We start from the raw sequence: 26,964 nt of genomic DNA, 5'->3' as shown, positions 1-26,964 counted from the left end.
GGGAACAGTCGCTCCGTTAGCATAGCTTAGCTTCATCACTGGAAGTGAGTAGGGGCCGGAGCCTGGCGTTCCCACACAGTGTATAGTTTGATTGATTGATTGAAAAGTTTATTAACAGATTGCAGAATACACTCCAAATACAAATAACCTAAAGTTAGTTTAGGTTCGTGTTAACGTTAGATAATGTACAAAATAAACGTTTTCCACTGCTATAGACGTCGCTCTTTTATTTAGAAACCCCCCAGAAAGGAAGTCATTGCTCTCGTTATCTGCTTGAGTGTCCGGTTGCTGGTTAGCTCCGAGCGTTAGTAGTATATTATCAATACCAGCCATTGGATTACTGTTTTCTAAATTGGGGAGGCTTTTAATCGTCAAGGTAAGAGGATTTCAAGTCATGGTATCTATAAACTTCAATCGGTTCGGATCTTTTGAATGAATGAGAATGTAAACAAACACGCCGTCACGTTGAAATCACTGGCTGCGCTCATACAGTAGTGGTTGGGCAAGTATATTTGCTTATAAAACGTAATTGTCTAATTCAATTATTTTTTATTTCTCCACGTGGTGAATACACAGGTCACAACATGTTTACATGAACGTTTTGGAGTTGTATTTGGAGTGTATTCTGCAATCTGTTAATAAACTTTTCAATCAATCAATCAAACTATACACTGTGTGGGAACGCCAGGCTCCGGCCCCTACTCACTTCCAGTGATGAAGCTAAGCTATGCTAACGGAGCGACTGTTCCCTAAGCCTAATGCATGCACGGAGACAAAAAAGGTATGTATCTTCTTGTCTAACTCCAGGGAAGATGTTAAATAAGCGAATTTCCCAAAATTTTGGAGTTTTACTTTAACTCTTTCAGTGCCACGCCTGGTTTTCCGTTTTACCGCTTGAATGCCACCATCGGCGCCAATGTTAACGTTAATATCGCCTAATCTATGTTTTAAATTATGGCTATGTGTCTAATCTGCCCATCGCATTATCAAAGACTATTTTCCAGTCAGTGCTGTGAAGGCAGATTGTTTTTTTATCGCGTCGTTTCCGTTTCAGAGCAGTTAGAAAAGCCCCCGTTTTGATATAAAAAACAGCTCATTCTGGAGCATTCTATGAAAATCGTCTTTTAGTGGAATATTCCACAACGTTGATATTCGTCGGCCTTTTTATGAATCATTTTCAAATAAACGCTAGATGATCAATATTATACGTGCACGCAAGCACATTACGGCCGCGCACAGATAATCGCTCCGTTGATTTCCTCACAGACTTTTACAGTGAAACCGAAAGAAGACATTTCACAAAACAGCTTATAACTTCATCAAACTTACTCCGATTATCCTACCACTGATAACATAGAGTCCTTACCTGACATCAGATGGTATCCAACTGGTATATTCCAATTCCTGATCACCATTCGAAAAAATCGATACGTGTATGGATCCAACGCGACACTGTAGATCTCCATGATCCGCGGGGATCTGAGGCTCCAGAATGAACTGTGGTAACCCCGGCTGGATCAGTGAACTGGAAAATGTGGAGTACCGGATTTTGTTCCCCATTCATTTTCATTGAGTCCATTCCAAAATCACTTATGTCATCTGGGAGACGACAGGGGGCGCTTTTTTCCACAGTGATCACCGGCGCAGCTCGGCTATACTCGGGTAGGCTCGGGTGATGCAATAATTTTTCAGATCGCAAAAAAAAAATTATTATAATAATTCCGAGAAATCTCGTGAGTGGCACGCAACCACCTATAAAAAAACCCGAGAAATCTCGTGAGTGGCACTGAAAGAGTTAAGGGGATGCAGACCAGAGAAAGACTTTCGACTTGTTTACATCAGGGTCCCCCGTTTTCAATTCGTAATGAAATTGCTATTATGTGTCTGCATGAACACACAACTGTAACTGTACTCAAAAATAACAAAATAAGGGTTGTCTTAGTTCACAACTATATTGGTCAAGTTTTGGGTGGGACTTGTTTGCGTCCTGCAGCTTCTTATTCAATTGAGCGAGATGCTTGGTTATGTCACACAGCCAGTTTGCATCCGACAGTTCAGACAATATTTCTTCAACTTTTTGTTACCTATTCCGCCTGGATCTTTTTTGTATTTTGGGCTGTAAAATTGTCAAAGAATGTCTGAGGAGTAAGTGCTTTTGGCTTTTTTCCTTTGTTACTTCATCAATACCTCAGATGTTCAACATACATGTATGTGTAAGAATGTGTAATAACTAAGGCTGTCAAAGTTAAAGCTTTATTAACGCATTAACCCACAATTATTTTAACGCCACTATTTTTTAACCCAAGATTAATGTTTAAAAAAAAAAAAAGTAACCAGAGCTCTTGGGGGGGCCACATCAAATGACTTGGCGGGCCACATTTGGCCCGCGGGCCATGAGTTTGACACCTATGATCTAAGCGATCTATTAACATGTCTATTTACCATGTCTATTCTAGTTGTCTTTTTATTATTATTACTATTGTTTTATTGCACAATCGTAGCGGGCATGGCCAACCGCATTTCACTGTATGCCCTGGTATGTATGTGATGAATAATCTCCCTCTCTCCCTCTCTCTCTCTCCCTCTCCCCCTCCCCCAGGGTTCAGTGTGTTTGCATGGAAGGGGGAGTCGGAGGATGACTTCTGGTGGTGTATTGATCGCTGTGTCAACCTGGAAGGCTGGCAGCCCAACATGGTAACAAACACGCCTCCATGCTGCAGGGTCAGGGGTCAGCTCCATGCTGCAGGGTCAGGGGTCAGCTCCATGCTGCAGGGTCATGGTTCACCCCCCTGCTGTCATTTAAATTCAGATACATTTTCAGTTTTACAAATGGCTTCTGTTGGATTTCCACATTCCTATTGATGCATCACAACAAGCCACTGATCTATAACAGCTGTAAAGAGAATGTGTTTGTAACAAAGCCTTCTGCTTATTTCAATTAAAACCAGAATCAATTAGTCTCCTTCCATTGGGGAATGTGTGTCCTGACTGTAATGTCTCTCCCTGTTTCTCTCTCTCTTCTCCTCTCTCTCCCTCTCCCTCTCCCTCTCCCTCTTCCTCTTCCTCTCCCTCTCCCTCTCCCTCTCCCTCTCCTCTCTCTCTCTTCTCCCCTCTTATCTCTCTTCTCTCTCTTCTCCCCTCTTATCTCTCTTCTCTTCTCCCCTCTTCTCTCTCTTCTCTTCTCCCCTCTCTCCTCTCTTCTCTCTCCTCTCCTATCTCTCCCTCTTCTCTCTCTCCCTCTCCCCCCCCTCCTCTCTCAGATTCTGGATGATGGTGGAGACTTGACTCACTGGATCTATAAGAAATATCCCAACATGTTCAAGAAGATCAAGGGCATCGTAGAGGAGAGTGTTACTGGTGTACACAGGTACACACACACAGCCACATATATACAGTATATACACAGTCACATATATATATATACAGTGGGCGGCTACGTGGCGTAGTGGGCAAGGCGCTCGTCACGAAATCTGGAGACGCTGGGCTTGCCTGTTCGAGCCCAGCGCTCCACATTTGCTTTCAGTTTAGCTGGTCGTCCGTACTAATACACATTGGCCGTATTAGGGGGTGGGAAACTGATGGGTGGGGATCGGGCGTTGTGGACAGCGACTCCTACAGGTCGGTTGGTGCGCCTGCGCAGTAGAATCAGGAAGTGTCGGGGGCAGAGTGAGCCTCCCACGCGTTACTCCTCGCCACTGAGAGATCGAGCTGCGCAGGTGAAAAGATGCGACTGCTGTTACCTCAAGTACCGGAGGGGACTTGTGCTATGTATGACTTAGTCCACATTGCAGCCGGCTTGTGGGAGGCAAGAAACAGCGTTCGTGACGGGGGAGGGTTGAATTGGATGATACGAAATTGGGGATGGGAGAAAATATAGAAAAATGGGAGAAAAAGTGGATAAAAAAAGAATATATATATATACAGTATATACACACACAGCCACATATACGTGTGTATATATACACTGATACAGTCACATATATACACACAGTATAAAATATCTACAAACAAAACTGTCCAAATATGTTGGCTTATTCTACAATATACGTCATTTTCTTCCCTTGCCTGCCCTTCTCACTCTATATAAAACCTTGTATGAACCCCTCATTAATTATTGTAACGTCATATGGTGCAACACTTACCCCAGCCATCTCAAGAAACTTGAAAGCTTACAAAAGAAAATACTACTATGCGGTTAGGTGGCCTAGCGGAGATTGCGTTCGTCACCAACCCCGGAGCTGTGAGCTGGATTCGAATCCAGCTCACAGCTCCGGGGTTGTCACCAGCTTGGCTGGCCGTTCACACTAATACAATTGGCAGTATTATAGGGTGGGAGAAGCTGGCGGGGTGGGTCCAAGTCGTTGTAAACAGCGACTCCTACAGTTCGGTCGGGGCGCCTGCTAAGCGCGGATGGGACCTGAGTGGGATAGTGTGATCCTTCCACACGCTACGCCCTCTCGGAGAATATCCGCGCTGCCAGGTGAAAAGAAGCGGTTGATTGGCTGGACGTGTGTCGGAGGAAGCACGTGATAGCCTCCACTCTCCCAGATGATCTGACTGTGGGGGGTAAGTGCGCAGCGACCAGGAAGGGGATTGGGAATTGGCATAACGACTAACATTGGGATGGGAGAAAAACGGAGGAAAATGGAGGGGGAAAAAGACCAAAAAAAAAAAAAAAAAAAAAAATACTACGAGTAGTGTCATGGTCCGGGTATAAAGCGCCCTCACAACCTCTGTTCCATCGCTTTGGTCTCCTGAGGCTCGCTGAGTTTAACATGAATCAAAACGCATCAATCATGTATCAAGTTGTCAACAACATGAATCACAGACTGTCTGAGCTTGTCCCAGTCTGCCGACCACTGCACATCCACAGCACAAGAAATAGGCATCTTATATCTGGCAAGAGGAGAAAACTCAAATGTGCCTAAGCATAGCATGCAGGGGCCCACAGATCTGGAACAAGCTTGACGAGAGTCTGAAACGGTCTAAATCCTTTAAAACATTCAAAAAATCACTGAAAGAGGAACTGCTTAACTCGTATCTCTAATTAGAATCATAACTTGGATACATAAATACAGACAATTTATATACCTATGTTGTATGTCAGTTAGTAGGTAGGTGTGTAAGCCTACCCACGTTGTATGTTTGTCTTGTTTTAGTTTTTAGTTTTTGTTTATATTTTGTCTATTTGTGATCAGGCTCCCTCCAAAAGCTTTAAATAGCTTCTTGGGAGACCTGGCACACGCACACAATTGCGTCGTTGTTGTTTCACATGAAGATTGTACTTGTAATATATTGTGTGTGTGAATAAATGTATTCATTCACAGCCACATATACGTGTATATATACACTGATAGTCGCATATATACACACACAGCCACATATACGTGTATATATACACTGATAGTCACATATATACACACACAGCCACATATACGTGTATATATACACTGATAGTCACATATATACACACAGCCACATATACGTGTATATATACACTGATGGTCACATATATACACACACAGCCACATATACGTGTATATATACACTGATAGTCACATATATACACACACAGCCACATATGCGTGTATATATACACTGATAGTCACATATATACACACAGCCACATATGCGTGTATATATACACTGATACACATATATACACACACAGCCACATATACGTGTATATATACACTGATAGTCACATATATACACACACAGCCACATATATATATAAATTAAATTAAAAGCAATAACAATTTAGGGCTGAGAACCAATGACATACTGTACGTTGTCAGCTGTTTCCAACTGTTACATTCAACTCTTTGCCTGACTCTGTGTGTGTGTGTGTGTGTGTAGGTTGTACCAGCTGTCCAAGGCAGGGAAGCTGTGTGTGCCGGCGATGAACGTTAACGACTCTGTGACCAAGCAGAAGTTTGACAACCTGTACTGCTGCAGGGAGTCCATCTTGGACGGGTACGGAAACAACCCGTCACTAATCCCCAAAATGGCTGCTCGTAAAAAACTAAAACATAACACTGTTCGATTTTGGTGTTTCATTTCTATTTGTGTTGGAAGTATATGTGGTTCTTCTATATACCATGCCCTTAAAATGCTCTATATTGAATAACAATTATTTTAAATGTTTTTTTTCCACCAAATTGAAGAATTATTTAAAACAAACTTGTTATTCTTGATTATAAACAGAGGTAGTTGAATGTAGCTTATATTAAACATGGGGGTCCATCTTCCATCACAAACAAGTATTTTGCTCAGCGCATCTCATTTACACCAATACCTAGGTTGGGGGGGGTGAGGTAATGGTTGTGTTCATAAAGACAGTAGAGGTTGAGTACTTTATCTAAAGGTGGTGAGTTAGAGTGTTGTTCATTCATAGTTAAAGACAGTAGAGGTTGAGTACTTTATTATCTAAAGGTGGTCAGTTAGAGTGTTGTGTTCATTCATAGTTAAAGACAGTAGAGGTTGAGTACTTTATTATCTAAAGATGGCAAGTTAGAGTGTTGTGTTCATTCATAGTTGAAGACAGTAGAGGCTGAGTACTTTATTATCTAAAGATGGTAAGTTAGTGTGTTGTGTTCATTCATAGTTAAAGACAGTAGAGGTTGAGTACTTTATTATCTAAAGATGGCAAGTTAGAGTGTTGTGTTCATTCATAGTTGAAGACAGTAGAGGCTGAGTACTTTATTATCTAAAGATGGTAAGTTAGTGTGTTGTGTTCATTCATAGTTAAAGACAGTAGAGGTTGAGTACTTTATTATGGTAAGTTAGAGGGTTGTGTTCATTCATAGTTAAAGACGGTAGAGGTTGAGTACTTTATTATCTAAAGATGGTAAGTTAGTGTTGTGTTCATTCATAGTTAAAGACAGTAGAGGCTGAGTACTTTATTATGGTAAATTATAGTGTTGTGTTCATTCATAGTTAAAGACAGTAGAGGTTTAGTACTTTATTATCTAAAGATGGTGAGTTAGTGTGTTGTGTTCATTCATAGTTAAAGACAGTAGAGGTTGAGTACTTTATTATCTAAAGATGGTAAGTTAGAGTGTTGTGTTCATTCATAGTTAAAGACAGTAGAGGTTTGAGTACTTTATTATCTAAAGATGGTGAGTTAGTGTGTTGTGTTCATTCATAGTTAAAGACAGTAGAGGTTGAGTACTTTATTATCTAAAGATGGTCAGTTAGAGTGTTGTGTTCATTCATAGTTAAAGACAGTAGTATTGTATATTAGTACACTGCACAGTATTGTATATTATATGGTAACTCAGTTACGTTACGTATATTCTGCATCGAACATTGTACAAAATGTCTATACTGAACACTGTGACCTAATTTTTTTTACTTCTAATTTACATGCTATACTATGTTATTTTATTTCATACTTATCTTGTCTTGCACAGTCTCTGGAGCGTAACAGTAAGAAGCATTTTGTATAAAAGTATTCTGTACTTCTGTATGACAACTATTAAAGAAACTTGAGAAACTAGAGGTTGAGTACTTTATTATCTAAAGATGGTCAGTTAGAGTGTTGTGTTCATTCATAGTTAAAGACAGTAGAGGCTGAGTACTTTATTATCTAAAGATGGTAAGTTAGTGTTGTGTTCATTCATAGTTAAAGACAGTAGAGGTTGAGTACTTTATTATCTAAAGATGGTAAGTTAGAGTGTTGTGTTCATTCATAGTTAAAGACAGTAGAGGTTTGAGTACTTTATTATCTAAAGATGGTCAGTTAGAGTGTTGTGTTCATTCATAGTTAAAGACAGTAGAGGTTTGAGTACTTTATTATCTAAAGATGGTCAGTTAGAGTGTTGTGTTCATTCATAGTTAAAGACGGTAGAGGTTTGAGTACTTTATTATCTAAAGATGGTCAGTTAGAGTGTTGTGTTCATTCATAGTTAAAGACAGTAGAGGTTGAGTACTTTATTATCTAAAGATGGTGAGTTAGAGTTGTGTTCATTCATAGTTAAAGACAGTAGAGGTTTGAGTACTTTAGTTTATTATCTAAAGATGGTAAGTTAGTGTTGTGTTAATTCATAGTTAAAGACAGTAGAGGTTTGAGTACTTTATTATCTAAAGATGGTAAGTTAGAGTGTTGTGTTCATTCATAGTTAAAGACAGTAGAGGTTGAGTACTTTATTATCTAAAGATGGTAAGTTAGAGTGTTGTGTTCATTCATAGTTAAAGACAGTAGAGGTTTGAGTACTTTACTTTGCTCAGATTTCTGTGTAGCTTATGGGTGTAAAGGTACACAGAAGTCTTCTTCTGCTGTTCTTGTTGACGGTTGGCAAATAGCGTTTAGGTGCTTTATCGCCACCTTCTGGATTGGAGTGTGGATCAGAACGGACGGATTCAGACATATTATTATTTACGTACCCAACCGTGATGCCCGTACTGCGAAGTCGCGGGGTGAATACATGTACCGTTACACCCCTAGTGTAGCTGAAGCTAAAGGTGTCGAGTTACCACATACAGTATGAGAGAGAGAGAGAGGATAGTCTTCTGGACGGGCCCGACAGAGAGCAAGGTTGGGAGAAGACTTGGAGGAGGACATGCGGCAACGGTCTCCGGGTCCGCGAGTCGAACCCGGGACGTCTGCGCTGCACTGCTGCGCCCTGAAGGGATGGTCTTCTGATGATGTGTGTGTTCTCTCTTAGACAGAAGAGGACCACTGATGATGTGTGTGTTCTCTCTTAGGCTGAAGAGGACCACCGATGATGTGTGTTCTCTCTTAGACTGAAGAGGACCACTGATGATGTGTGTGTTCTCTCTTAGACGGAAGAGGACCACTGATGATGTGTGTGTTCTCTCTTAGACTGAAGAGGACCACTGATGATGTGTGTGTGTTCTCTCTTAGGCTGAAGAGGACCACCGATGTCATGTTTGGAGGCAAACAGGTTGTGGTGTGTGGATATGGAGAGGTACGGACGGCACACACACATGTCTCTGACTCTGACTATGTCTTTCTCTCTTTCTTTCTTTCTCTCGTTCTTTCCTTCTCTCTCTCCCCCCTCTCTCTGTATCTGAAAGCTCACAAGACATACAACATACATACTATATGGCACTCGGCAGCAATAATACACACATGCATCATCCCACACATCTCAACATGTAATGAAGCATTGCTGTCTATATTCATTAAAGCTCTAATCCAGGATATTCTTTTTGGAACCATATAGAGTGTAAGAGTACAGTGAACCATTTTTAGTATTAGAGATACACTGATATTTACCTGTGGTCTAGTATTAGAGATACACTGATATTTACCTGTGGTCTAGTATCAGATTAACTCTTATTTACCTGTGGTCTAGTATCAGATTAACTGATATTTACCTGTGGTCTAGTATTAGATTAACTCTTATTTACCTGTGGTCTAGTATTAGATTAACTGATATTTACCTGTGGTCTAGTATTAGATTAACTGATATTTACCTGTGGTCTAGTATTAGATTAACTGATATACCTGTGGTCTAGTATTAGAGATTAATTGATATTTACCTGTGGTCTAGTATTAGATTAACTGATATTTACCTGTGGTCTAGTATTAGATTAACTCTTATTTACCTGTGGTCTAGTATTAGATTAACTGATATTTACCTGTGGTCTAGTATCAGATTAACTGATATTTACCTGTGGTCTAGTATCAGATTAACTGATATTTACCTGTGGTCTAGTATCAGATTAACTCTTATTTACCTGTGGTCTAGTATTAGATTAACTGATATTTACCTGTGGTCTAGTATTAGATTAACTCTTATTTACCTGTGGTCTAGTATTAGATTAACTCTTATTTACCTGTGGTCTAGTATTAGATTAACTGATATTTACCTGTGGTCTAGTATTAGATTAACTCTTATTTACCTGTGGTCTAGTATCAGATTAACTGATATTTACCTGTGGTCTAGTATTAGATTAACTCTTATTTACCTGTGGTCTAGTATCAGATTAACTGATATTTACCTGTGGTCTAGTATTAGATTAACTGATATTTACATGTGGTCTAGTATTAGAGATTAACTGATATTTACCTGTGGTCCAGTATTAGATTAACTCTTATTTACCTGTGGTCTAGTATTATATTAACTGATATTTACCTGTGGTCTAGTATTAGAGATTAACTGATATTTACCTGTGGTCTAGTATTAGATTAACTGATATTTACCTGTGGTCTAGTATTAGAGATGAACTCTTATTTACCTGTGGTCTAGTATCAGATTAACTGATATGTACCTGTGGTCTAGTATCAGATTAACTCTTATTTATCTGTGGTCTAGTATTAGATTAACTCTTATTTACCTGTGGTCTAGTATTAGATTAACTCTTATTTACCTGTGGTCTAGTATTAGATTAACTCTTATTTACCTGTGGTCTAGTATTAGATTAACTCTTATTTACCTGTGGTCTAGTATTAGATTAACTTATTTACCTGTGGTCTAGTATTAGATTAACTCTTATTTACCTGTTTAGTATTAGATTAACTGATATTTCCACACCAGGGCCCTATTCCCCGTTATTATCCAGATTCAATTAACCCGATGTTTGAATCCGGGATTTTCCTGTTCCTCGAACGCTGATTCAGTCTCGTTCATTTGAACCAGACTTGAGACTCAGGATAATTGCGCGCGGCCGCTTCAGCTGAAAAGACAGCAAGTGTCGATAGCAGAAATCCTGATTTTCTAACGGCATTGATTGATTGATAGATTTAAAACTTTATTAACAGATTGCAGAATGGGTACAATACAGTACGGCTCAATATAATATAATAATAACTTTATTTGTATAGCACTTTTCATACAGAGGTTGCAGTTCAAAGTGCTTCACAACAATAAAAAATACAGGCATACGGGTAGAATCACAGTGTTTCACATTAGGATCTAGCATCCCAATAGGCTCTCCGCTTACAGTTTTCAGTAACACAAATAGTAAAAATAGTTTAAAATGATTCAGTTTAAAAATAGTCAAAAAATTATAAAATAGAACGGACATAAAAAATACAGGCATGAGCGAGCATAGCAAGATATGGCAAATCACAGTGTTTCACATTAGGATCTAGCATCCTAATAGGCTCTCTATTCAGTAATACTCCTGTAGTTCATGAACAAATAATCACAGTGTTTCACATTTGGATCTAGCAAATAATAAGAATAAAATGATTCAGTTTAAAAATAGTCATAAATAATCCTGTATGCATCGTTGTTTAGTGTGTATGTGTGTTTATTGTGTTGTGTGTGTGGTTGTACTTCAGCTACTACTACTCTACAACTACCACTCCAGGACACAGTTAACCTAGATCTACTCCAGGACACAGTTTACCTAGATCTACAACTACAACGCTACTCTACAACTACCACTCCAGGACACAGTTAACCTAGATCTACTACTACTACAGCTACTACTACTCTACAACTACTACTCAGGACACAGTTAACCTAGATCTACCAGGACACAGTTAACCTAGATCTACAACTACAACGCTACAACTACTACTACTCTACTCTACCAGGACACAGTTAACCTAGATCTACAACTACAACGCTACTACAACTCTGTGTGTGTGTGTCTGTGTGTGACTGTGTGTGTGTGTGTGTGTGTGTGTGTGTGTGTATGTCGGTGTGTGTGTCTGTGTGTATGTGTGTATGTCGGTGTGTGTGTGTGTTTGTGTGTGATTGTGTGTGTGTGTGTGTGTGACTGTGTGTGTGTGACTGTGTGTGTGTGCGTCACAACCCGCAGTGTTTCACATTTGGATCTAGCAATAAATAAGAATAGTTTAAAATGATTCAGTTTAAAAATAGTAATCAGTAAGAAGTAAAAAGTGCAATAACCGACACATGAATTTGATAGGCAGTGTAAAAGAGTAGGCAGGGTAAGAATAAATACAAGTTGTGTCAGGATATCCCTGATGTTTCCTCTTGCCACTAGGTGGTAGCAGATATCTATCAGTGAAATGCCTGAGCAAAGAGATAGGTTTTAAGTTGTCTTTTAAAGATGTCTAGCGAGTTGGCTTCCCTGATGTTTTGGGGTAGTTTGTTCCATAGTTTTGGGGCATAGTTGATAAAGGCTGCATTACCGATCCTCTTTTGACTGCTTCTGGGAGCCTCTAGTAGTCCAGCAGCTGATGATCGCAGTGTTCTTGCTGGTGTGTAATTTATTAGAGTGTTGGCGATGTAGCTAGGTCCCTGTCCATTTAGAGCTTTGTATGTAAGGAGAAGGACCTTAAAGTCAATTCTAAATGTTACAGGAAGCCAGTGTAAAGCGGCTAGGACTGGACTAATGTGCTCTCTCCTTTTGGTTCTAGTTAGCAGTCGGGCTGCAGAGTTTTGGATTAGCTGAAGCCTCTCTGTGGTTTTCTTAGGGAGACCTGTGAAAAGTGCATTACAGTAGTCTAACCGGCTAGATATGAATGCATGAATTAGCTTCTCAGCATCGTTCTGATTAATAAATGGTCGTACTTTTGCTATATTTCTGAGATGGAAGAACGATGTTTTCGTCACTTTGCTAATATGAGAATTGAAGTTCAGTTCTGAATCTATGATAACCCCAAGACTAGTGACCTCAGATTTGATCCAAGGGGTTAGTCCCCCCAGGTTCTTTATTAATGTTTCTTTTTTAGTTTTGGAGCCGATAATTAGAATTTCAGTTTTGTTCTCGTTTAGTTTCAGGAAGTTCTTACTCATCCATTTATTTATTGACAGTAAGCAGTCTGTAATGGAGCTAATCGCTGTATCATTTGGTTCAGCAGATATGTACAGTTGTGTATCATCCGCATAGCTATGGAAATCTACATTATGTTCTCTGATGATATCACCCAGCGGTAACATGTAAAGGGAGAAGAGTAAAGGACCTAAGCAGCTCCCTTGTGCAACTCCATAGTTGTTGTCGTATATATCAGACATGTGATCTCCTAGTTTAACATAGAATTTCCTCCCTCTGATGTATGTTTTAAACCAGCCCAGCACATGGTCTGAGAAACCGACATGGTTTTCAAGACGATCGATTAGAATATCGTGATCGATTGTATCAAATGCTGCACTGAGATCCAACAGGATAAGGATGGAGATCTTATTCTCGTCAGAGTTTAGTCTGAGGTCACTGATTATTTTGGTGAGGGCAGTTTCAGTGCTGTGATATTTTCTGAATCCTGACTGAAATTCTTCTAAGATGTTGTTTTCTTCAAGAAAGGAATTTATTTGAACTGAAACTATCTTTTCAAGTACTTTACTAATGAATGGTAGGTTGGATATTGGACGATAATTTGCCATTTCATTACTATCCAAGTTAGGTTTTTTTAGTAATGGCTTTACAACTGCTGTTTTAAAGGCATCCGGGAAAATACCAGTCCTAAGGGAAGTGTTTATGATATCTAGCACAGGGCTTGAAACACTATTAAATACCCGTTTGAAGAAAGCTGTAGGTATAGGGTCAATGTCTGAGGTGGAGGAGTTACATTCTGAGACAGTTTTGCAGAGTACATCTAATGTGATGCATGTGAAACTTCTCATGGTTACATTGCACGGTTTGCCGCAATCAACTTTATTTCCATCATGAGTAATGCTGGCCCTGATCAAGGTTATTTTGTTGTTAAAGAATAGTGCAAGTTCTTCACACTTAACCGTTGATGACTGAGGAGGTGTAGGGGCAGTGTTGAGTAGTACATTAATAGTGGAAAAGAGGATTCTGGAGTTTCCAGCATTTTCTGTAATGATTTTAGAGAAGTAATCTTTCCTTGCTAAGCGGATGGTTTTATTATAAGCAGTTAAAGCATCTTTGTATATATCACAGCATATGGTGGTTTTTGTTTTTCTCCATTTTCGCTCCGCTGCACGACATTTCCTTTTTTCTTTGTTGACCGTATTATAATTTAACCAGGGCGAGGCTCTAGTTTTCTTCTTTTTCGTTTTTAATGGGGCGACAGAATTTAATATAGATGACATTGCATCATTGAGATTTTCTACCATTTCATTTAGAGAGCTGTCATGATTGTGTGGTTCATGTAGTCTGATAAGATCAATGAACTTTGATTCAGCTTTGTCGTTTAGGAGCCTCTTTTTAACTATGATTTATTTTTTTGTTTTAGTAAGGGTTATTTGAGTATCAAAAAATATACAGTGATGGTCGGAGAGAGGTAATTCAGTTATTGAGATATTTGTTATGCTTAGCCCAGTTGTTGTTATAACTAAGTCTAGTGTATTCCCAAGCCGGTGAGTTGCATTTGTTATATGCTGTATTAGGTCAAAGCTATCCAGTAGATTTTTTAGTTCCATAGTTTTGGAGTCTGTTTTCTTATTAAAATGTATGTTCAGGTCTCCATTTAGGATCACCTTATCATATCCGGTAACACATAGTGAGATCAGTTCAGAGAGCTCCTGTATAAATATTGGTGAGTGTCTAGGCGGGCGGTATATTGTGACAATAATAGTTGATTCTGTTTTTAGTTCAATGGCAAGATATTCCATTGACATGAACTCGCCTAGTTCTGTGATTCTAAACAAGAGTTTTGAGGAGAAGATTGCTGCAACTCCTCCGCCCCTTTTATTTTTTCTGGGTATTTGAAAAAAGTTATAGTCTGGTGGACAAGCTTCTATCATTATTGATGTAGCTGTGTCATTATTTAGCCATGTCTCTACTAGGCAGATGCAATCTAAGTTATTTTCTTTAATCAGATCATTTACTAAGAATGTTTTATTATTCAGTGATCTGACATTTAGGAAAGCTAATTTTATTTGTTGGACTTCTTTAGAGGAGGTCTGCTTTGGTTTGACCGTGATGGCCCTGAGGTTAATAGCAGGTAAACGCATTGGTGGCGTATATTTTTCACCATGCCATTGGCTAGTTATGATTACTTGTATGTTTTTAGAGATGGCATGGTAATTGTGCTATACTGTACCGTACTGACTGCACTGTGCTTTCGGGGACATTTGATCAGACGAGATGGCCTTGTGTGATATGGGGGGACGGGACGGGGATGGGACGTCTTGTGCTGTACTTCGTGGTGAGATTGTGTCCTTCATGACTATCTCTCGTGCTGGTGTGAGCTTAATATTCTTGGAGGCCATCAAGGCATGACGCATGTTTGCTGATAGGAGCTTTGAACCTAAGCGATTTGGGAAGAAGCCATTTCTTTGAAAACGTTCTGGGTTATTCCAGAAAACATTGAAGTTGTCAATGAATTTCAGGCCGTGTACGAGACATGCAGCCCCTAACCATGAATTAAAATTTAGGAGTCGACTGAATGCTTCCTGTCCTCTGCGAAAGCATGCAATTGGTCCACTGATGGACACATCAGTGTTTGTGTACACAGACTGATGTTTGTCTAGTGTGTTCATTAAACGTGTGAAATCGTCTTTCAAAGTCTCTGTGCCAGTCTTCTTTCGCAGGATGTCAAACGATCCAGAGTGAATGACAATTTTTGTTATTCCTGGTCTGATTAGTGTTGGAAGTTTTTCGGCTAGCTCTTTCACAGTTGTATTGTCTAGACAGATATTTTCTGTGTTTGCCATCTCCACATACCTTGTTATGGAATCTCCAATCAGTATGCAGTCTATTTTCTGTGTGAGGTTAGCATTTTTCTTTCCAACAGTTTTGGGGCCGTTTGTTTTTGGGCTAGGCCTAGTCTGCTGGTTCTTTCCACAGTCCTGTGGCCTTGGTGAAGCCTCGTTAGCCTTCATGTTAACGCTGGTCCCGTACCTTCGGCGTTGGCTACCGCGACGTTCTCGGCGCATGATAGTCTCTTCGCTGTTAGCCGTTCGCTCGGTCTGGGTCGTGTTTGCTAGCCGTGTCGCTAGTGGCTCTGTTTTCCTCGTCGTCTCGTCGTTAGCGTGTGCTTCGCTAGCGTGAGCTCCGGCATGCCAGCTGTTTGCTTCGCTAGTGTTAGCGTGAGCTCCGGTATTCTTGCTATTAGCGTCGTTAGCGTGAGCTCCGTTACGCTCGCTGTTTTCTTCGTTAGCGTTGTTAGCTACGCTTCTATGTCTCTTTGCCTTGGGTGTTGATATGCGTGTTTCCGAGAGTAGGTTGAAACTATTTCCTGGCGGTACCGGGGGTGAGGTCCTGGATCGTTTATTTCTCCTTTTATCCTTGTCGGTGATCCACTGCTTTGGTCTAGCTCCTTGGTTGTGCCAAGGACCGTCTTTTGGGTGGTGCTGTTCTGTAGTTACTAGCAAAGGCCAGTTCTCAATCATGGTATTATTGGCTATATTTGTAGTAGCTTCATAAATAGAGTCAATGAGTTGCTCATCCTGCTGTATTTGGTACAGGGTAGAAACCCGAGCCTCCAGCTCTACAATCCTTTCTCATCTCCAAGCAATTAGTACATTCTGTGGGAGAGCCGAGTCCCGGCATCTTCCTTTATTTCTTTTCAGGTTAGGCTAAGCTGAAGCTAAGCTAGGTACTTAGCTGGTGGTGGTGGTGGTGGTGATGATGATGGTGGTGGTGGTGGTGGTGGTGGTGGTGATGGTGGTGGTGGTGGTGGTGATGGTGGCACGGGGCAGTTCCGTTGCCCTGGAGCTGTGCTATTACTCACACTGTCGTCTTCCGTCTCGTTAAAACTCAAAATAACAAGGAAAACCTTCCTCGTCTTTCATAAATATCCTTGCCTTCCGACATAGTCCTTTGTGTGTAGCTGATAAGACGGCTCGCTATTCCTCCCACGGAGAATCTTGCTACTCCTTTCGACTGTGGTAAAAAATCTGAATAGATAAGAAGATTCACAGTTCTGGAGAAGTACCATAGGAATTGGGAGTTAACGTACAGAGTAATTAAAGTTGAAAGGGCTGTAAGAAATCATTATAATAGCGATAGGCAAAAGCAGCGGAGCGGAGCGACAGTAAAAGCAGCTTGCTTTGCGGAAGCAGGAAGTAGGAAAATAGCCTCGCCGACAAGTTAAATGCATAATCTATAGGCTAATTTTAAGTCCCTCATTACCCCAATCAATCAGATTATATTTCTTTAAATGTGCCTGCTGGCAGTAGGTTTATGGATTGAATAATTAAATGAGATCTTGCTAGCGAAAATAATTAGTTCAACTATTTCAGAATAAGGATACGGCTCTCTTATCCATTGATGGATGTATGGTGCAATGTTTTATTTGTCTGGCACCGTGGTCTGATGGTTTGTACTTATGCCTTTCACGCGGACGACCCGCGTTCGAATCCCCGTCTTTTCTAATTTATTTTCTTCTTTTTGCAATGTAAATACTTCAATTTGGTGCACTTTGAGAGCTATATAAAGAATGACATCCTCAATGCATGTAGATTTATAATATTTTACCTTAAAACTAGGCTACTTTTGCGTATATTCATTAATATTATATTCCAAAAAAAGTATATTGGAAACGCGGGGTTTCGAACTAGGTTCGTCCGGTTGACAGGAGTGAGCACTAGCCATTGCACCACTGTGCCAGACGGGATATATCCATTGTGTATCCATCAATACAAGAGTCCCGTGTTTCAAATATTTTTCTTTTGAATGAAGTTTTATCTCTTTATTCTCAAATGCATTAATGTGACGTCAACGGCTCATTCAATTGCTCAAATCCGTCAAACAGCGCATCTCATTCTCATCAGACATTTTAATCCCAGTTACAATATCACAATAACGTGTGACTTGTGAGTGATGATACAATTCAACAATCCTCAGATTCCTCGTAATTCATAATCCACAAAAACCACAATCCACGTTCAATTTTATGCTTGAATGAAACACAATCCGGGCGCTCCGTTAAGCAAATCTACAGCGGAGAATATATGAAACTAATCAGAGCCAAACGGCCGATAGGTTTCATTCATTAAAAATATCCCAGCGGGATTCACTGCGCAATGCGCCGTTATTAAAATAACCACATGCAGCGTGTATCACGACTCAGAGTGCCGTATATGACGTGCATTATTTTATTTAGGACAAAGTAAATCTATAGGCTGAATATGATTTATTATCAGCATTTAGTTCTATTATTATACATTTCAAAAGCCCCCTCTAGGAAAACAATAACATAAAAACAAAAACATAATTCAGAATGGTATAATGGGATCTAGACTGTGAGAAATATTTCAGGAAGCGAGCTGGCATTTCTTTGCGTGGGCGTGGCCATGGTTCATCCAGCTAACTGAACTTAACCCTGCTCCGGACCAGGTACAAACTTTCTGATCTGTTACCATGGTGATTTAGAAAATCCGACTTCGGGGAACAGAAAGGTCCGGCTTAAGTCAAGCTATGCTGGAAATGATCCGGCTAACTCAGTTAGCCAGGTACGGGGAACGGGGCCCTGAATGTTAGTTTTGATGTGTGCTGTCCTCACTGATGTGTGTGTGTTGTCCTCGCTGATGTGTGTGTGTTGTCCTCACTGATGTGTGTGTGTGTGTTGTCGTCACTGATGTGTGTCCTCACTGATGTGTGTGTTTGTCTTGTCCTCACTGGTGTGTGTGTGTGTGTTGTCCTCACTGATGTGTGTGTGTGTTGTCCTCACTGGTGTGTGTTGTCCTCACTGATGTGTGTGTGTGTGTTGTCCTCACTGATGTGTGTGTGTTGTCCTCACTGATGTGTGTGTGTTGTCCTCACTGATGTGTGTGTGTCCTCACTGATGTGCGTGTGTGTGTCCTCAGTACTGATGTGTGTGTGTGTGTCCTCACTGATGTGTCTTGTCCTCCAGGTGGGGAAGGGCTGCTGCGCTGCCTTAAAGGCCATGGGCTCCATCGTCTACGTGACGGAGATCGACCCCATCTGTGCGCTGCAGGCCTGGTAAGAGACAGTTCAGCTGCAGGCCTGGTGAGAGACTGTTCAGCTGCAGGCCTGGTGAGAGACAGTTCAGCTGCAGGCCTGGTGAGAGACAGTTCAGCTGCAGGCCTGGTGAGAGACAGTTCAGCTGCAGGCCTGGTGAGAGACAGTTCAGCTGCAGGCCTGGTGAGAGACAGTTCAGCTGCAGGCCTGATGAGAGACGGTTCAGCTGCAGGCCTGGTGAGAGACGGTTCAGCTGCAGGCCTGATGAGAGACGGTTCAGCTGCAGGCCTGGTGAGAGACAGTTCAGCTGCAGGCCTGATGAGAGACAGTTCAGTTCAGCTGCAGGCCTGATGAGAGACAGTTCAGTTCAGCTGCAGGCCTGGTGAGAGACAGTTCAGTTCAGCTGCAGGCCTGATGAGAGACGGTTCAGCTGCAGGCCTGGTGAGAGACGGTTCAGCTGCAGGCCTGATGAGAGACAGTTCAGCTGCAGGCCTGGTGAGAGACAGTTCAGCTGCAGGCCTGATGAGAGACAGTTCAGTTCAGCTGCAGGCCTGGTGAGAGACTGTTCAGTTCAGCTGCAGGCCTGGTGAGGGACAGCTCAGCTGACAGCCATAGTGTTGGTAACATGGGTCTGACAGCCATCACTGATATAGTGTCTGGTCAGTAACATGGGTCTGACAGCCATCACTGATATAGTGTCTGGTCAGTAACATGGGTCTGACAGCCATCACTGATATAGTGTCTGGTCAGTAACATGGGTCTGACAGCCATCACTGATACAGAGTGTCTGGTCAGTAACATGGGTCTGACAGCCATCACTGATATAGTGTCTGGTCAGTAACATGGGTCTGACAGCCATCACTGATATAGTGTCTGGTCAGTAACATGGGTCTGACAGCCATCACTGATACAGAGTGTCTGGTCAGTAACATGGGTCTGACAGCCATCACTGATATAGTGTCTGGTCAGTAACATGGGTCTGACAGCCATCACTGATACAGAGTCTGGTCAGTAACATGGGTCTTACAGCCATCACTGATACAGAGTCTGGTCAGTAACATGGGTCTGACAGCCATCACTGATACAGAGTGTCTGGTCAGTAACATGGGTCTGACAGCCATCACTGATACAGAGTGTCTGGTCAGTAACATGGGTCTGACAGCCATCACTGGTATAGTGTGTCTGGTCAGTAACATGGGTCTGACAGCCATCACTGATATAGTGTCTGGTCAGTAACATGGGTCTGACAGCCATCACTGATACAGAGTGTCTGGTCAGTAACATGGGTCTGACAGCCATCACTGATACAGAGTGTCTGGTCAGTAACATGGGTCTGACAGCCATCACTGATATAGTGTCTGGTCAGTAACATGGGTCTGACAGCCATCACTGATATAGTGTCTGGTCAGTAACATGGGTCTGACAGCCATCACTGATATAGTGTCTGGTCAGTAACATGGGTCTGACAGCCATCACTGATATAGTGTCTGGTCAGTAACATGGGTCTGACAGCCATCACTGATATAGTGTCTGGTCAGTAACATGGGTCTGACAGCCATCACTGATATAGTGTCAGCCGTCACACTGACTCAATTGGCAGAGTCAGCGGGAGGGAAGTCGATGGGTGGTAGTCTGGTCGTTGTAAACAGCGACTCCTACAGGTCGGTCAGGGCGCCTGCACAGCAAGGACAGGAGATGTCGAGAGTAGTGTGAGCCTCCCACACGTTACACCTCGCCAATGAGTCCGCGCTGGCAGGTGAAAAGAAGTGGCTGGCTGACTCCGCATGTATCGGAGGGGACATGCGATAGATTCTTCAACCCTCCCTACGACTGACCAGTGGGGGGCACATGCGAGCAACGATCAAGACAGGGGAGGGGAGAATTGGCACGGCTAAATTGGGATGGGAGAAAAATAGAAAAAAGGAGGAGAAAAAGTGGATAAAAAAAGATTATTTGCCAAAAAGTCTGCGTTCCCTTAACCTCTTTAGCCCGCAGATGACATCACGTCATAAATCAATCTCTCTAGACTGTATGACATAATGTTGTGTTTTTCCCCCCAAATGTATCCAAGAGTAAAGACCCTAACCATCTCACAACAGCAGTCATAGTGTATATTTTCAGCAATACCAATAAGTTTACCAATAGGTTAAAGTGTTATTAGTGAGATTTTAGTTTATGGAATTTATAATTTAGCTAATATCCGCCATTTTCCCTGAGATGCATAGATGTCCCTAGATACCAAGAACATGCAAATGGGCCTTGTAGAAGTGGAGCAATTGATTGTTTTTCGAAATTTCGACACTCATTGAGAGCCCTGGATGCCCTCTCCTCATATGACTACAATCGGCGACGCGCTGCTAATAAAAAATTACGGATATTTGCTCAATTATGAACGCATTCCATAAACTAAAATCTCACTAATAACAATTTACCCTATTGGTAAACAAACGTATTGTTGAAAATATACACCATGACTGCTGTTTTGACAGGATTATGGTCTTTACTCTTGGATACATTTGGAGAAAAAAAACGCAACATTTATGTCATATGTCATTTATGTCATGTATAGAGAGATTGATTTGACGTGATGTCATCTGTGGACCGCACAGGTTAAAACACAGCCAATCATATCACTTCAAACTGAACTACAACTGTGTCTGTTACTAAAGACAGCCAATCATTATCACTTCTAACTGAACTACAACAGTGTCTGTTACTAAAGACAGCCAATCATATCACTAACACACACTGATCCTCGGCTAATAGCAGAGCTAACTACTGGGAGGCTAGTGCAACTTTTATCAGGTTACCGTAATACTAGAGGTTCTGAGCTGGACCTGGTTCTGTGTTGGACCTGTTTCTGTGTTGGACCTGGTTCTGTGTTGGACCTGGTTCTGTGTTGGACCTGGTTCTGTGTTGGACCTGGTTCTGTGTTGGACCTGGTTCTGTGTTGGAGCTGGTTCTGTGTTGGAGCTGGTTCTGTGCTGGACCTGGTTCTGAGCTGGACCTGGTTCTGTGTTGGACCTGGTTCTGGACCTGGTGAAGGGTTAGTGTTAGTGTTAGTGTGTAACCTCTGTCTCCTCACAACATGGACGGCTTCAGGCTGGTGAAGGGTTAGTGTTAGTGTTAGTGTGTAACCTCTGTCTCACCACAACATGGACGGCTTCAGACTGGTGAAGGGTTAGTGTTAGTGTGTAACCTCTGTCTCACCACAACATGGACGGCTTCAGGCTGGTGAAGGGTTAGTGTTAGTGTGTAACCTCTGTCTCCTCACAACATGGACGGCTTCAGGCTGGTGAAGGGTTAGTGTTAGTGTGTAACCTCTGTCTCACCACAACATGGACGGCTTCAGGCTGGTGAAGGGTTAGTGTTAGTGTTAGTGTGTAACCTCTGTCTCACCACAACATGGACGGCTTCAGACTGGTGAAGGGTTAGTGTTAGTGTGTAACCTCTGTCTCACCACAACATGGACGGCTTCAGGCTGGTGAAGGGTTAGTGTTAGTGTGTAACCTCTGTCTCCTCACAACATGGACGGCTTCAGGCTGGTGAAGGGTTAGTGTTAGTGTGTAACCTCTGTCTCACCCAGCGTTTCCGTTAGCCGGTAATTACCGGTTTTTGACCGGCAAAATCTGTTGAAGTCCGACTTATTTAATATCTCCGGTCTTAATGTCCGGTGAAAATAATTCCCCGAGTCTAAGCACAATTTGATTATTTGAATTGTATTAAAATAGGCTAAAATTAAATAGCCTATGCGATGAACGAAACGATCATTACATTTGTTTCCTCGTTGCTTCTAATAATGACAACGACGTTGTCAGCGAGAGCTTAGTGCTGGGTGTGCGAGTGCATGTGAAGCTGCAGAGCCAGAGAGGCAACGGCACAATGCAGTATTCCATCAGTACTCCAATTCGGCCATTTTCAGCCAATGTTGGGTGGGGGGCGCTGTTGTGCGGTTCCCAGAAAAGAGCCAATAACAGCTGAATGAGCTTCTCTGCAGCGCCATACTCTTTGCAAATAAGTTGTTGCGAGGTGGAGAGAGTCGTCACGCAAACCACGATAATGTTGCCGCCTCTCTGCTTTCTCAGTTCTTCGCTTGATATAATTAATACAAATGTCCAATATAACGGAATTCGTTAGCTCATAAAAATGTGATTATAACAGACAGTTTAGTGTCGGACCGACTGCCCACATACGCGGTCTATTTTAGTTCAAGTCAGCAGCAGCACGGAGTATCGAGGGACTTATTTTATTTGGAATATATTAATTAATGACTGTATACGCAAAAGTAGCCTAGTTTTAAGTAATAATATTATAAATCTACATGCCTTGAGGATGACATTCTTTATTCTAAACTATGACCGGAATTAATCTCATTTGTCCGGTAGATTGAAATCTTGCAGGTCACGGAGACCGACAACAATTTTTTCTAACGGAAACCCTGGTCTCACCACAACATGGACGGCTTCAGGCTGGTGAAGTGTTAGTGTTAGTGTGTAACCTCTGTCTCCTCGCAACATGGACGGCTTCAGGCTGGTGAAGGGTTAGTGTTAGTGTTAGTGTGTAACCTCTGTCTCACCACAACATGGACGGCTTCAGACTGGTGAAGGGTTAGTGTTAGTGTGTAACCTCTGTCTCACCACAACATGGACGGCTTCAGGCTGGTGAAGGGTTAGTGTTAGTGTGTAACCTCTGTCTCCTCACAACATGGACGGCTTCAGGCTGGTGAAGTGTTAGTGTTAGTGTGTAACCTCTGTCTCCTCACAACATGGACGGCTTCAGGCTGGTGAAGGGTTAGTGTTAGTGTGTAACCTCTGTCTCCTCACAACATGGACGGCTTCAGGCTGGTGAAGGGTTAGTGTTAGTGTGTAACCTCTGTCTCCTCACAACATGGACGGCTTCAGGCTGGTGAAGGGTTAGTGTTAGTGTGTAACCTCTGTCTCACCACAACATGGACGGCTTCAGGCTGGTGAAGGGTTAGTGTTAGTGTGTAACCTCTGTCTCCTCACAACATGGACGGCTTCAGGCTGGTGAAGTGTTAGTGTTAGTGTGTAACCTCTGTCTCACCACAACATGGACGTCTTCAGGCTGGTGAAGGGTTAGTGTTAGTGTGTAACCTCTGTCTCACCACAACATGGACGGCTTCAGGCTGGTGAAGTGTTAGTGTTAGTGTGTAACCTCTGTCTCCTCACAACATGGACGGCTTCAGGCTGGTGAAGGGTTAGTGTTAGTGTTAGTGTGTAACCTCTGTCTCACCACAACATGGACGGCTTCAGCCTTGTGAAGGGTTAGTGTTAGTGTGTAACCTCTGTCTCACCACAACATGGACGGCTTCAGGCTGGTGAAGGGTTAGTGTTAGTGTGTAACCTCTGTCTCACCACAACATGGACGGCTTCAGGCTGGTGAAGGGTTAGTGTTAGTGTGTAACCTCTGTCTCACCACAACATGGACGGCTTCAGGCTGGTGAAGGGTTAGTGTTAGTGTGTAACCTCTGTCTCACCACAACATGGACGGCTTCAGACTGGTGAAGGGTTAGTGTTAGTGTGTAACCTCTGTCTCACCACAACATGGACGGCTTCAGGCTGGTGAAGGGTTAGTGTTAGTGTTAGTGTGTAACCTCTGTCTCACCACAACATGGACGGCTTCAGACTGGTGAAGGGTTAGTGTTAGTGTGTAACCTCTGTCTCACCACAACATGGACGGCTTCAGGCTGGTGAAGGGTTAGTGTTAGTGTTAGTGTGTAACCTCTGTCTCACCACAACATGGACGGCTTCAGACTGGTGAAGGGTTAGTGTTAGTGTGTAACCTCTGTCTCACCACAACATGGACGGCTTCAGGCTGGTGAAGGGTTAGTGTTAGTGTAACTGAGGGGTACAATTCCCTGACTGTATTGTTAGATATGATACTTACTACCACTACCTCTTGTACTTTAGACTCTGGCCACCCAGTACTAGGTATAAATAATTATGATAAACACTCCCACCTGATGAAACGGATCCAACACAAATGTACCAAGTCGAAAGTCTGCGTTTAATAATAATACATAGCAAAAGGTATGTACAACGATCACTTAATTACATTTATGATTTGAAATAGTATGCACTTTTATGGCAAATGAGTATTCGTAGGTAGATCAATATCGAATGTCCAATCTCTGATTGCGCAGGAAGCAAATATACAACCTGGAATATTTAGGGAACAATAGCAATGATACTTGAATGATTATATAGCTGGATACACTAGGGGAAGGTTCCGACTGCTTGTAGGACAGCTGGAGGGGGGGGGGTAGAGTCTGGCTGTATCCCGTTTGGCCGAGGGTATCCTGGGAGAGCCCACAGTCGTGCGACCCGGTGCCCAGCGATCCTCGATCCACAGATGAAAGCAGTTGGACTCTCTGTGGCCGGCGTCCTCCGGTCCACGATGGAGAGACGTGAGGCGACCTCGTCGTGTAGAGCGTCTTCTCACCTGTCGTCCTCTCTGGGGGGGGTATTTCCAACACACCGCAGTGTTGGCCTTTATCCATAGAATAATCAAAGTACTCAAAGCATAATCCAAGCCGGGGAAGGCTAGCCGTCGTCGGTAGAATAATCCAATATACAGGTCCACTCGCTCTTTGGCCTGGAGCTCCTCGGGTGCAGCTTCACGTGGGGTCAACCACCCTGGATAAGCGTCCAGCTGATGCCCGAAACGATGGGGGTGCTGATTACTATAGAACTCTTACCGCACGAGGCACTACATATGAATAGACTATTATTAGCTTAATAGAATACGTCCAACTCGACGATATAGTGCCAAATATGACTATTCAAATATTAATATACACGATGTCTCAATGCCGATACTGGGCCGAATTGGCCTTACTGCCCACACGTGGTTCGCGGGGAGGCTTTTGCGTCTGTCACTCTGTTGGAGGGTAAGGAACTGGACTAAAAGAAAGCTCTACTTTAATAGCGCAGTATATATACGCACTATGAACAAATAGTACCATTAGTGGTGCGGTAGACATATTCCTACGCGGAACTAGGACTTGTCCATACATGTTGAGCGGTACGATTGAACCTGGTCTGAGGGGTATGGCGACCTGGCACCAAGGTCTCGTCCAATGGTAGAATGGAGACTATTATGGGATGTTCAGTAGACTAGAAGGGATATTCAATGCATATTGTACAAGGAATATACAAGGGATATCAGGGGATATACAAATACAATTAAATATATATATATAAATAAATATATATATTCGGTTTAATCTGATCCTTCAGAACAGCCGCCCCTAATTGGTCCCAACCCAATTAGTTAAGCAGAGACAGATTAACCGCACTGTCCACCACTCAAGGGTTCGCTGTAAGGGTCAGTCAACTCACAAAGTCATAGGGTCATGGTCATCATCGATTGTGTCTGGGAGTCGGGGCAGTTCTATGAGCCTCGCCACAGGACGGGTGTAAATGCGCCCCTGGACGAGTACTTCAGCTGCTCGGACCTTGCCATCGGCACCGGTGATCACTTTGCTTACGCGGCCAGCCGGCCACATAGCTCTGGGTAGTGACTGGTCAATAATCATGACGACTGTTCCTTCCGTCAAATTGTCTCTCTCTTTTACCCACTTCTGGCGGGTCTGTAGAGACGGTAGGTAGTGCAGTAGGAAACTGCTCCAAAACTTGTCGGCTAATACTTGGCTGTACCTCCACATTCGTCGGCCGTTCGCTTCGTCAGGCTGGTACATTGTCTGGGGTAACGCGGGATCTAGCCGCCCCATCAGGAGGGTGTTGGGGGTGACTGGGTCGACATCTGCTACATCACTGGAGACGTAACCGAGGGGCTTTGAGTTCAATACTCCCTCAATCTCTGTGAGGACTGTCATTAGGACTTCTTCCGCCACAGTCTGGGCCCCAAGTACTGCGTACAGGGCTGTCTTTATAGAACGTACTTCTCGTTCCCAAGTTCCACCGAAGTGGGGTGCATTTGGGGGGTTGAATTGGAAGTCAATCTGGGCTGGAGCGAGGTGGGTCTTAAGTTCTGGGCCCATAGCTTGGAAGCTCTCCCTCAGCTCTCTTTCTCCGCCTTTGAAGTTTGTCCCGTGATCGGACAATAATGTAGACGGTTTTCCTTTCCGTGATGTGAATCTTCGGAAGGCCATAAGGAATGAGTCTGCGCTCATGGTCGGAAGGAGCTCGATATGTATCGCTCTGGTGGTCATGCATTTGAATACAATACCCCACCGCTTCTCGGTGCCTCTTCCTTTCTTTA

General features: G+C 42.6%; 1 protein-coding gene across 3 annotated transcripts in view; it reads left to right on the top strand.

The window, feature by feature from the left end:
* Window positions 1-26,964, top strand: part of LOC311242692 (putative adenosylhomocysteinase 3) — a gene marked incomplete at its 3' end in the record, with an annotated part of 150,191 nt that overhangs the window by 86,968 nt on the left and 36,259 nt on the right. For all 3 annotated transcript variants that reach the window (XM_084331694.1, XM_084331696.1, XM_084331695.1), the window contains 5 exons: window positions 2,600-2,694; window positions 3,261-3,367; window positions 5,860-5,976; window positions 8,870-8,933; window positions 18,653-18,741. In XM_084331694.1, the coding sequence (XP_084187820.1) occupies window positions 2,600-2,694; window positions 3,261-3,367; window positions 5,860-5,976; window positions 8,870-8,933; window positions 18,653-18,741 (472 nt within the window). The remainder of the gene's footprint in view (window positions 1-2,599; window positions 2,695-3,260; window positions 3,368-5,859; window positions 5,977-8,869; window positions 8,934-18,652; window positions 18,742-26,964) is intronic.

The sequence above is a fragment of the Notolepis coatsorum genome, assembly GCF_963971535.1.
Source record: "Notolepis coatsorum genome assembly, chromosome: 1".
NCBI classification, from domain to species: Eukaryota; Metazoa; Chordata; class Actinopteri; order Aulopiformes; family Paralepididae; genus Notolepis; species Notolepis coatsorum.
Note: the sequence above shows the minus strand (reverse complement) of the source record. Positions and strands in the feature narration are given on the sequence as shown.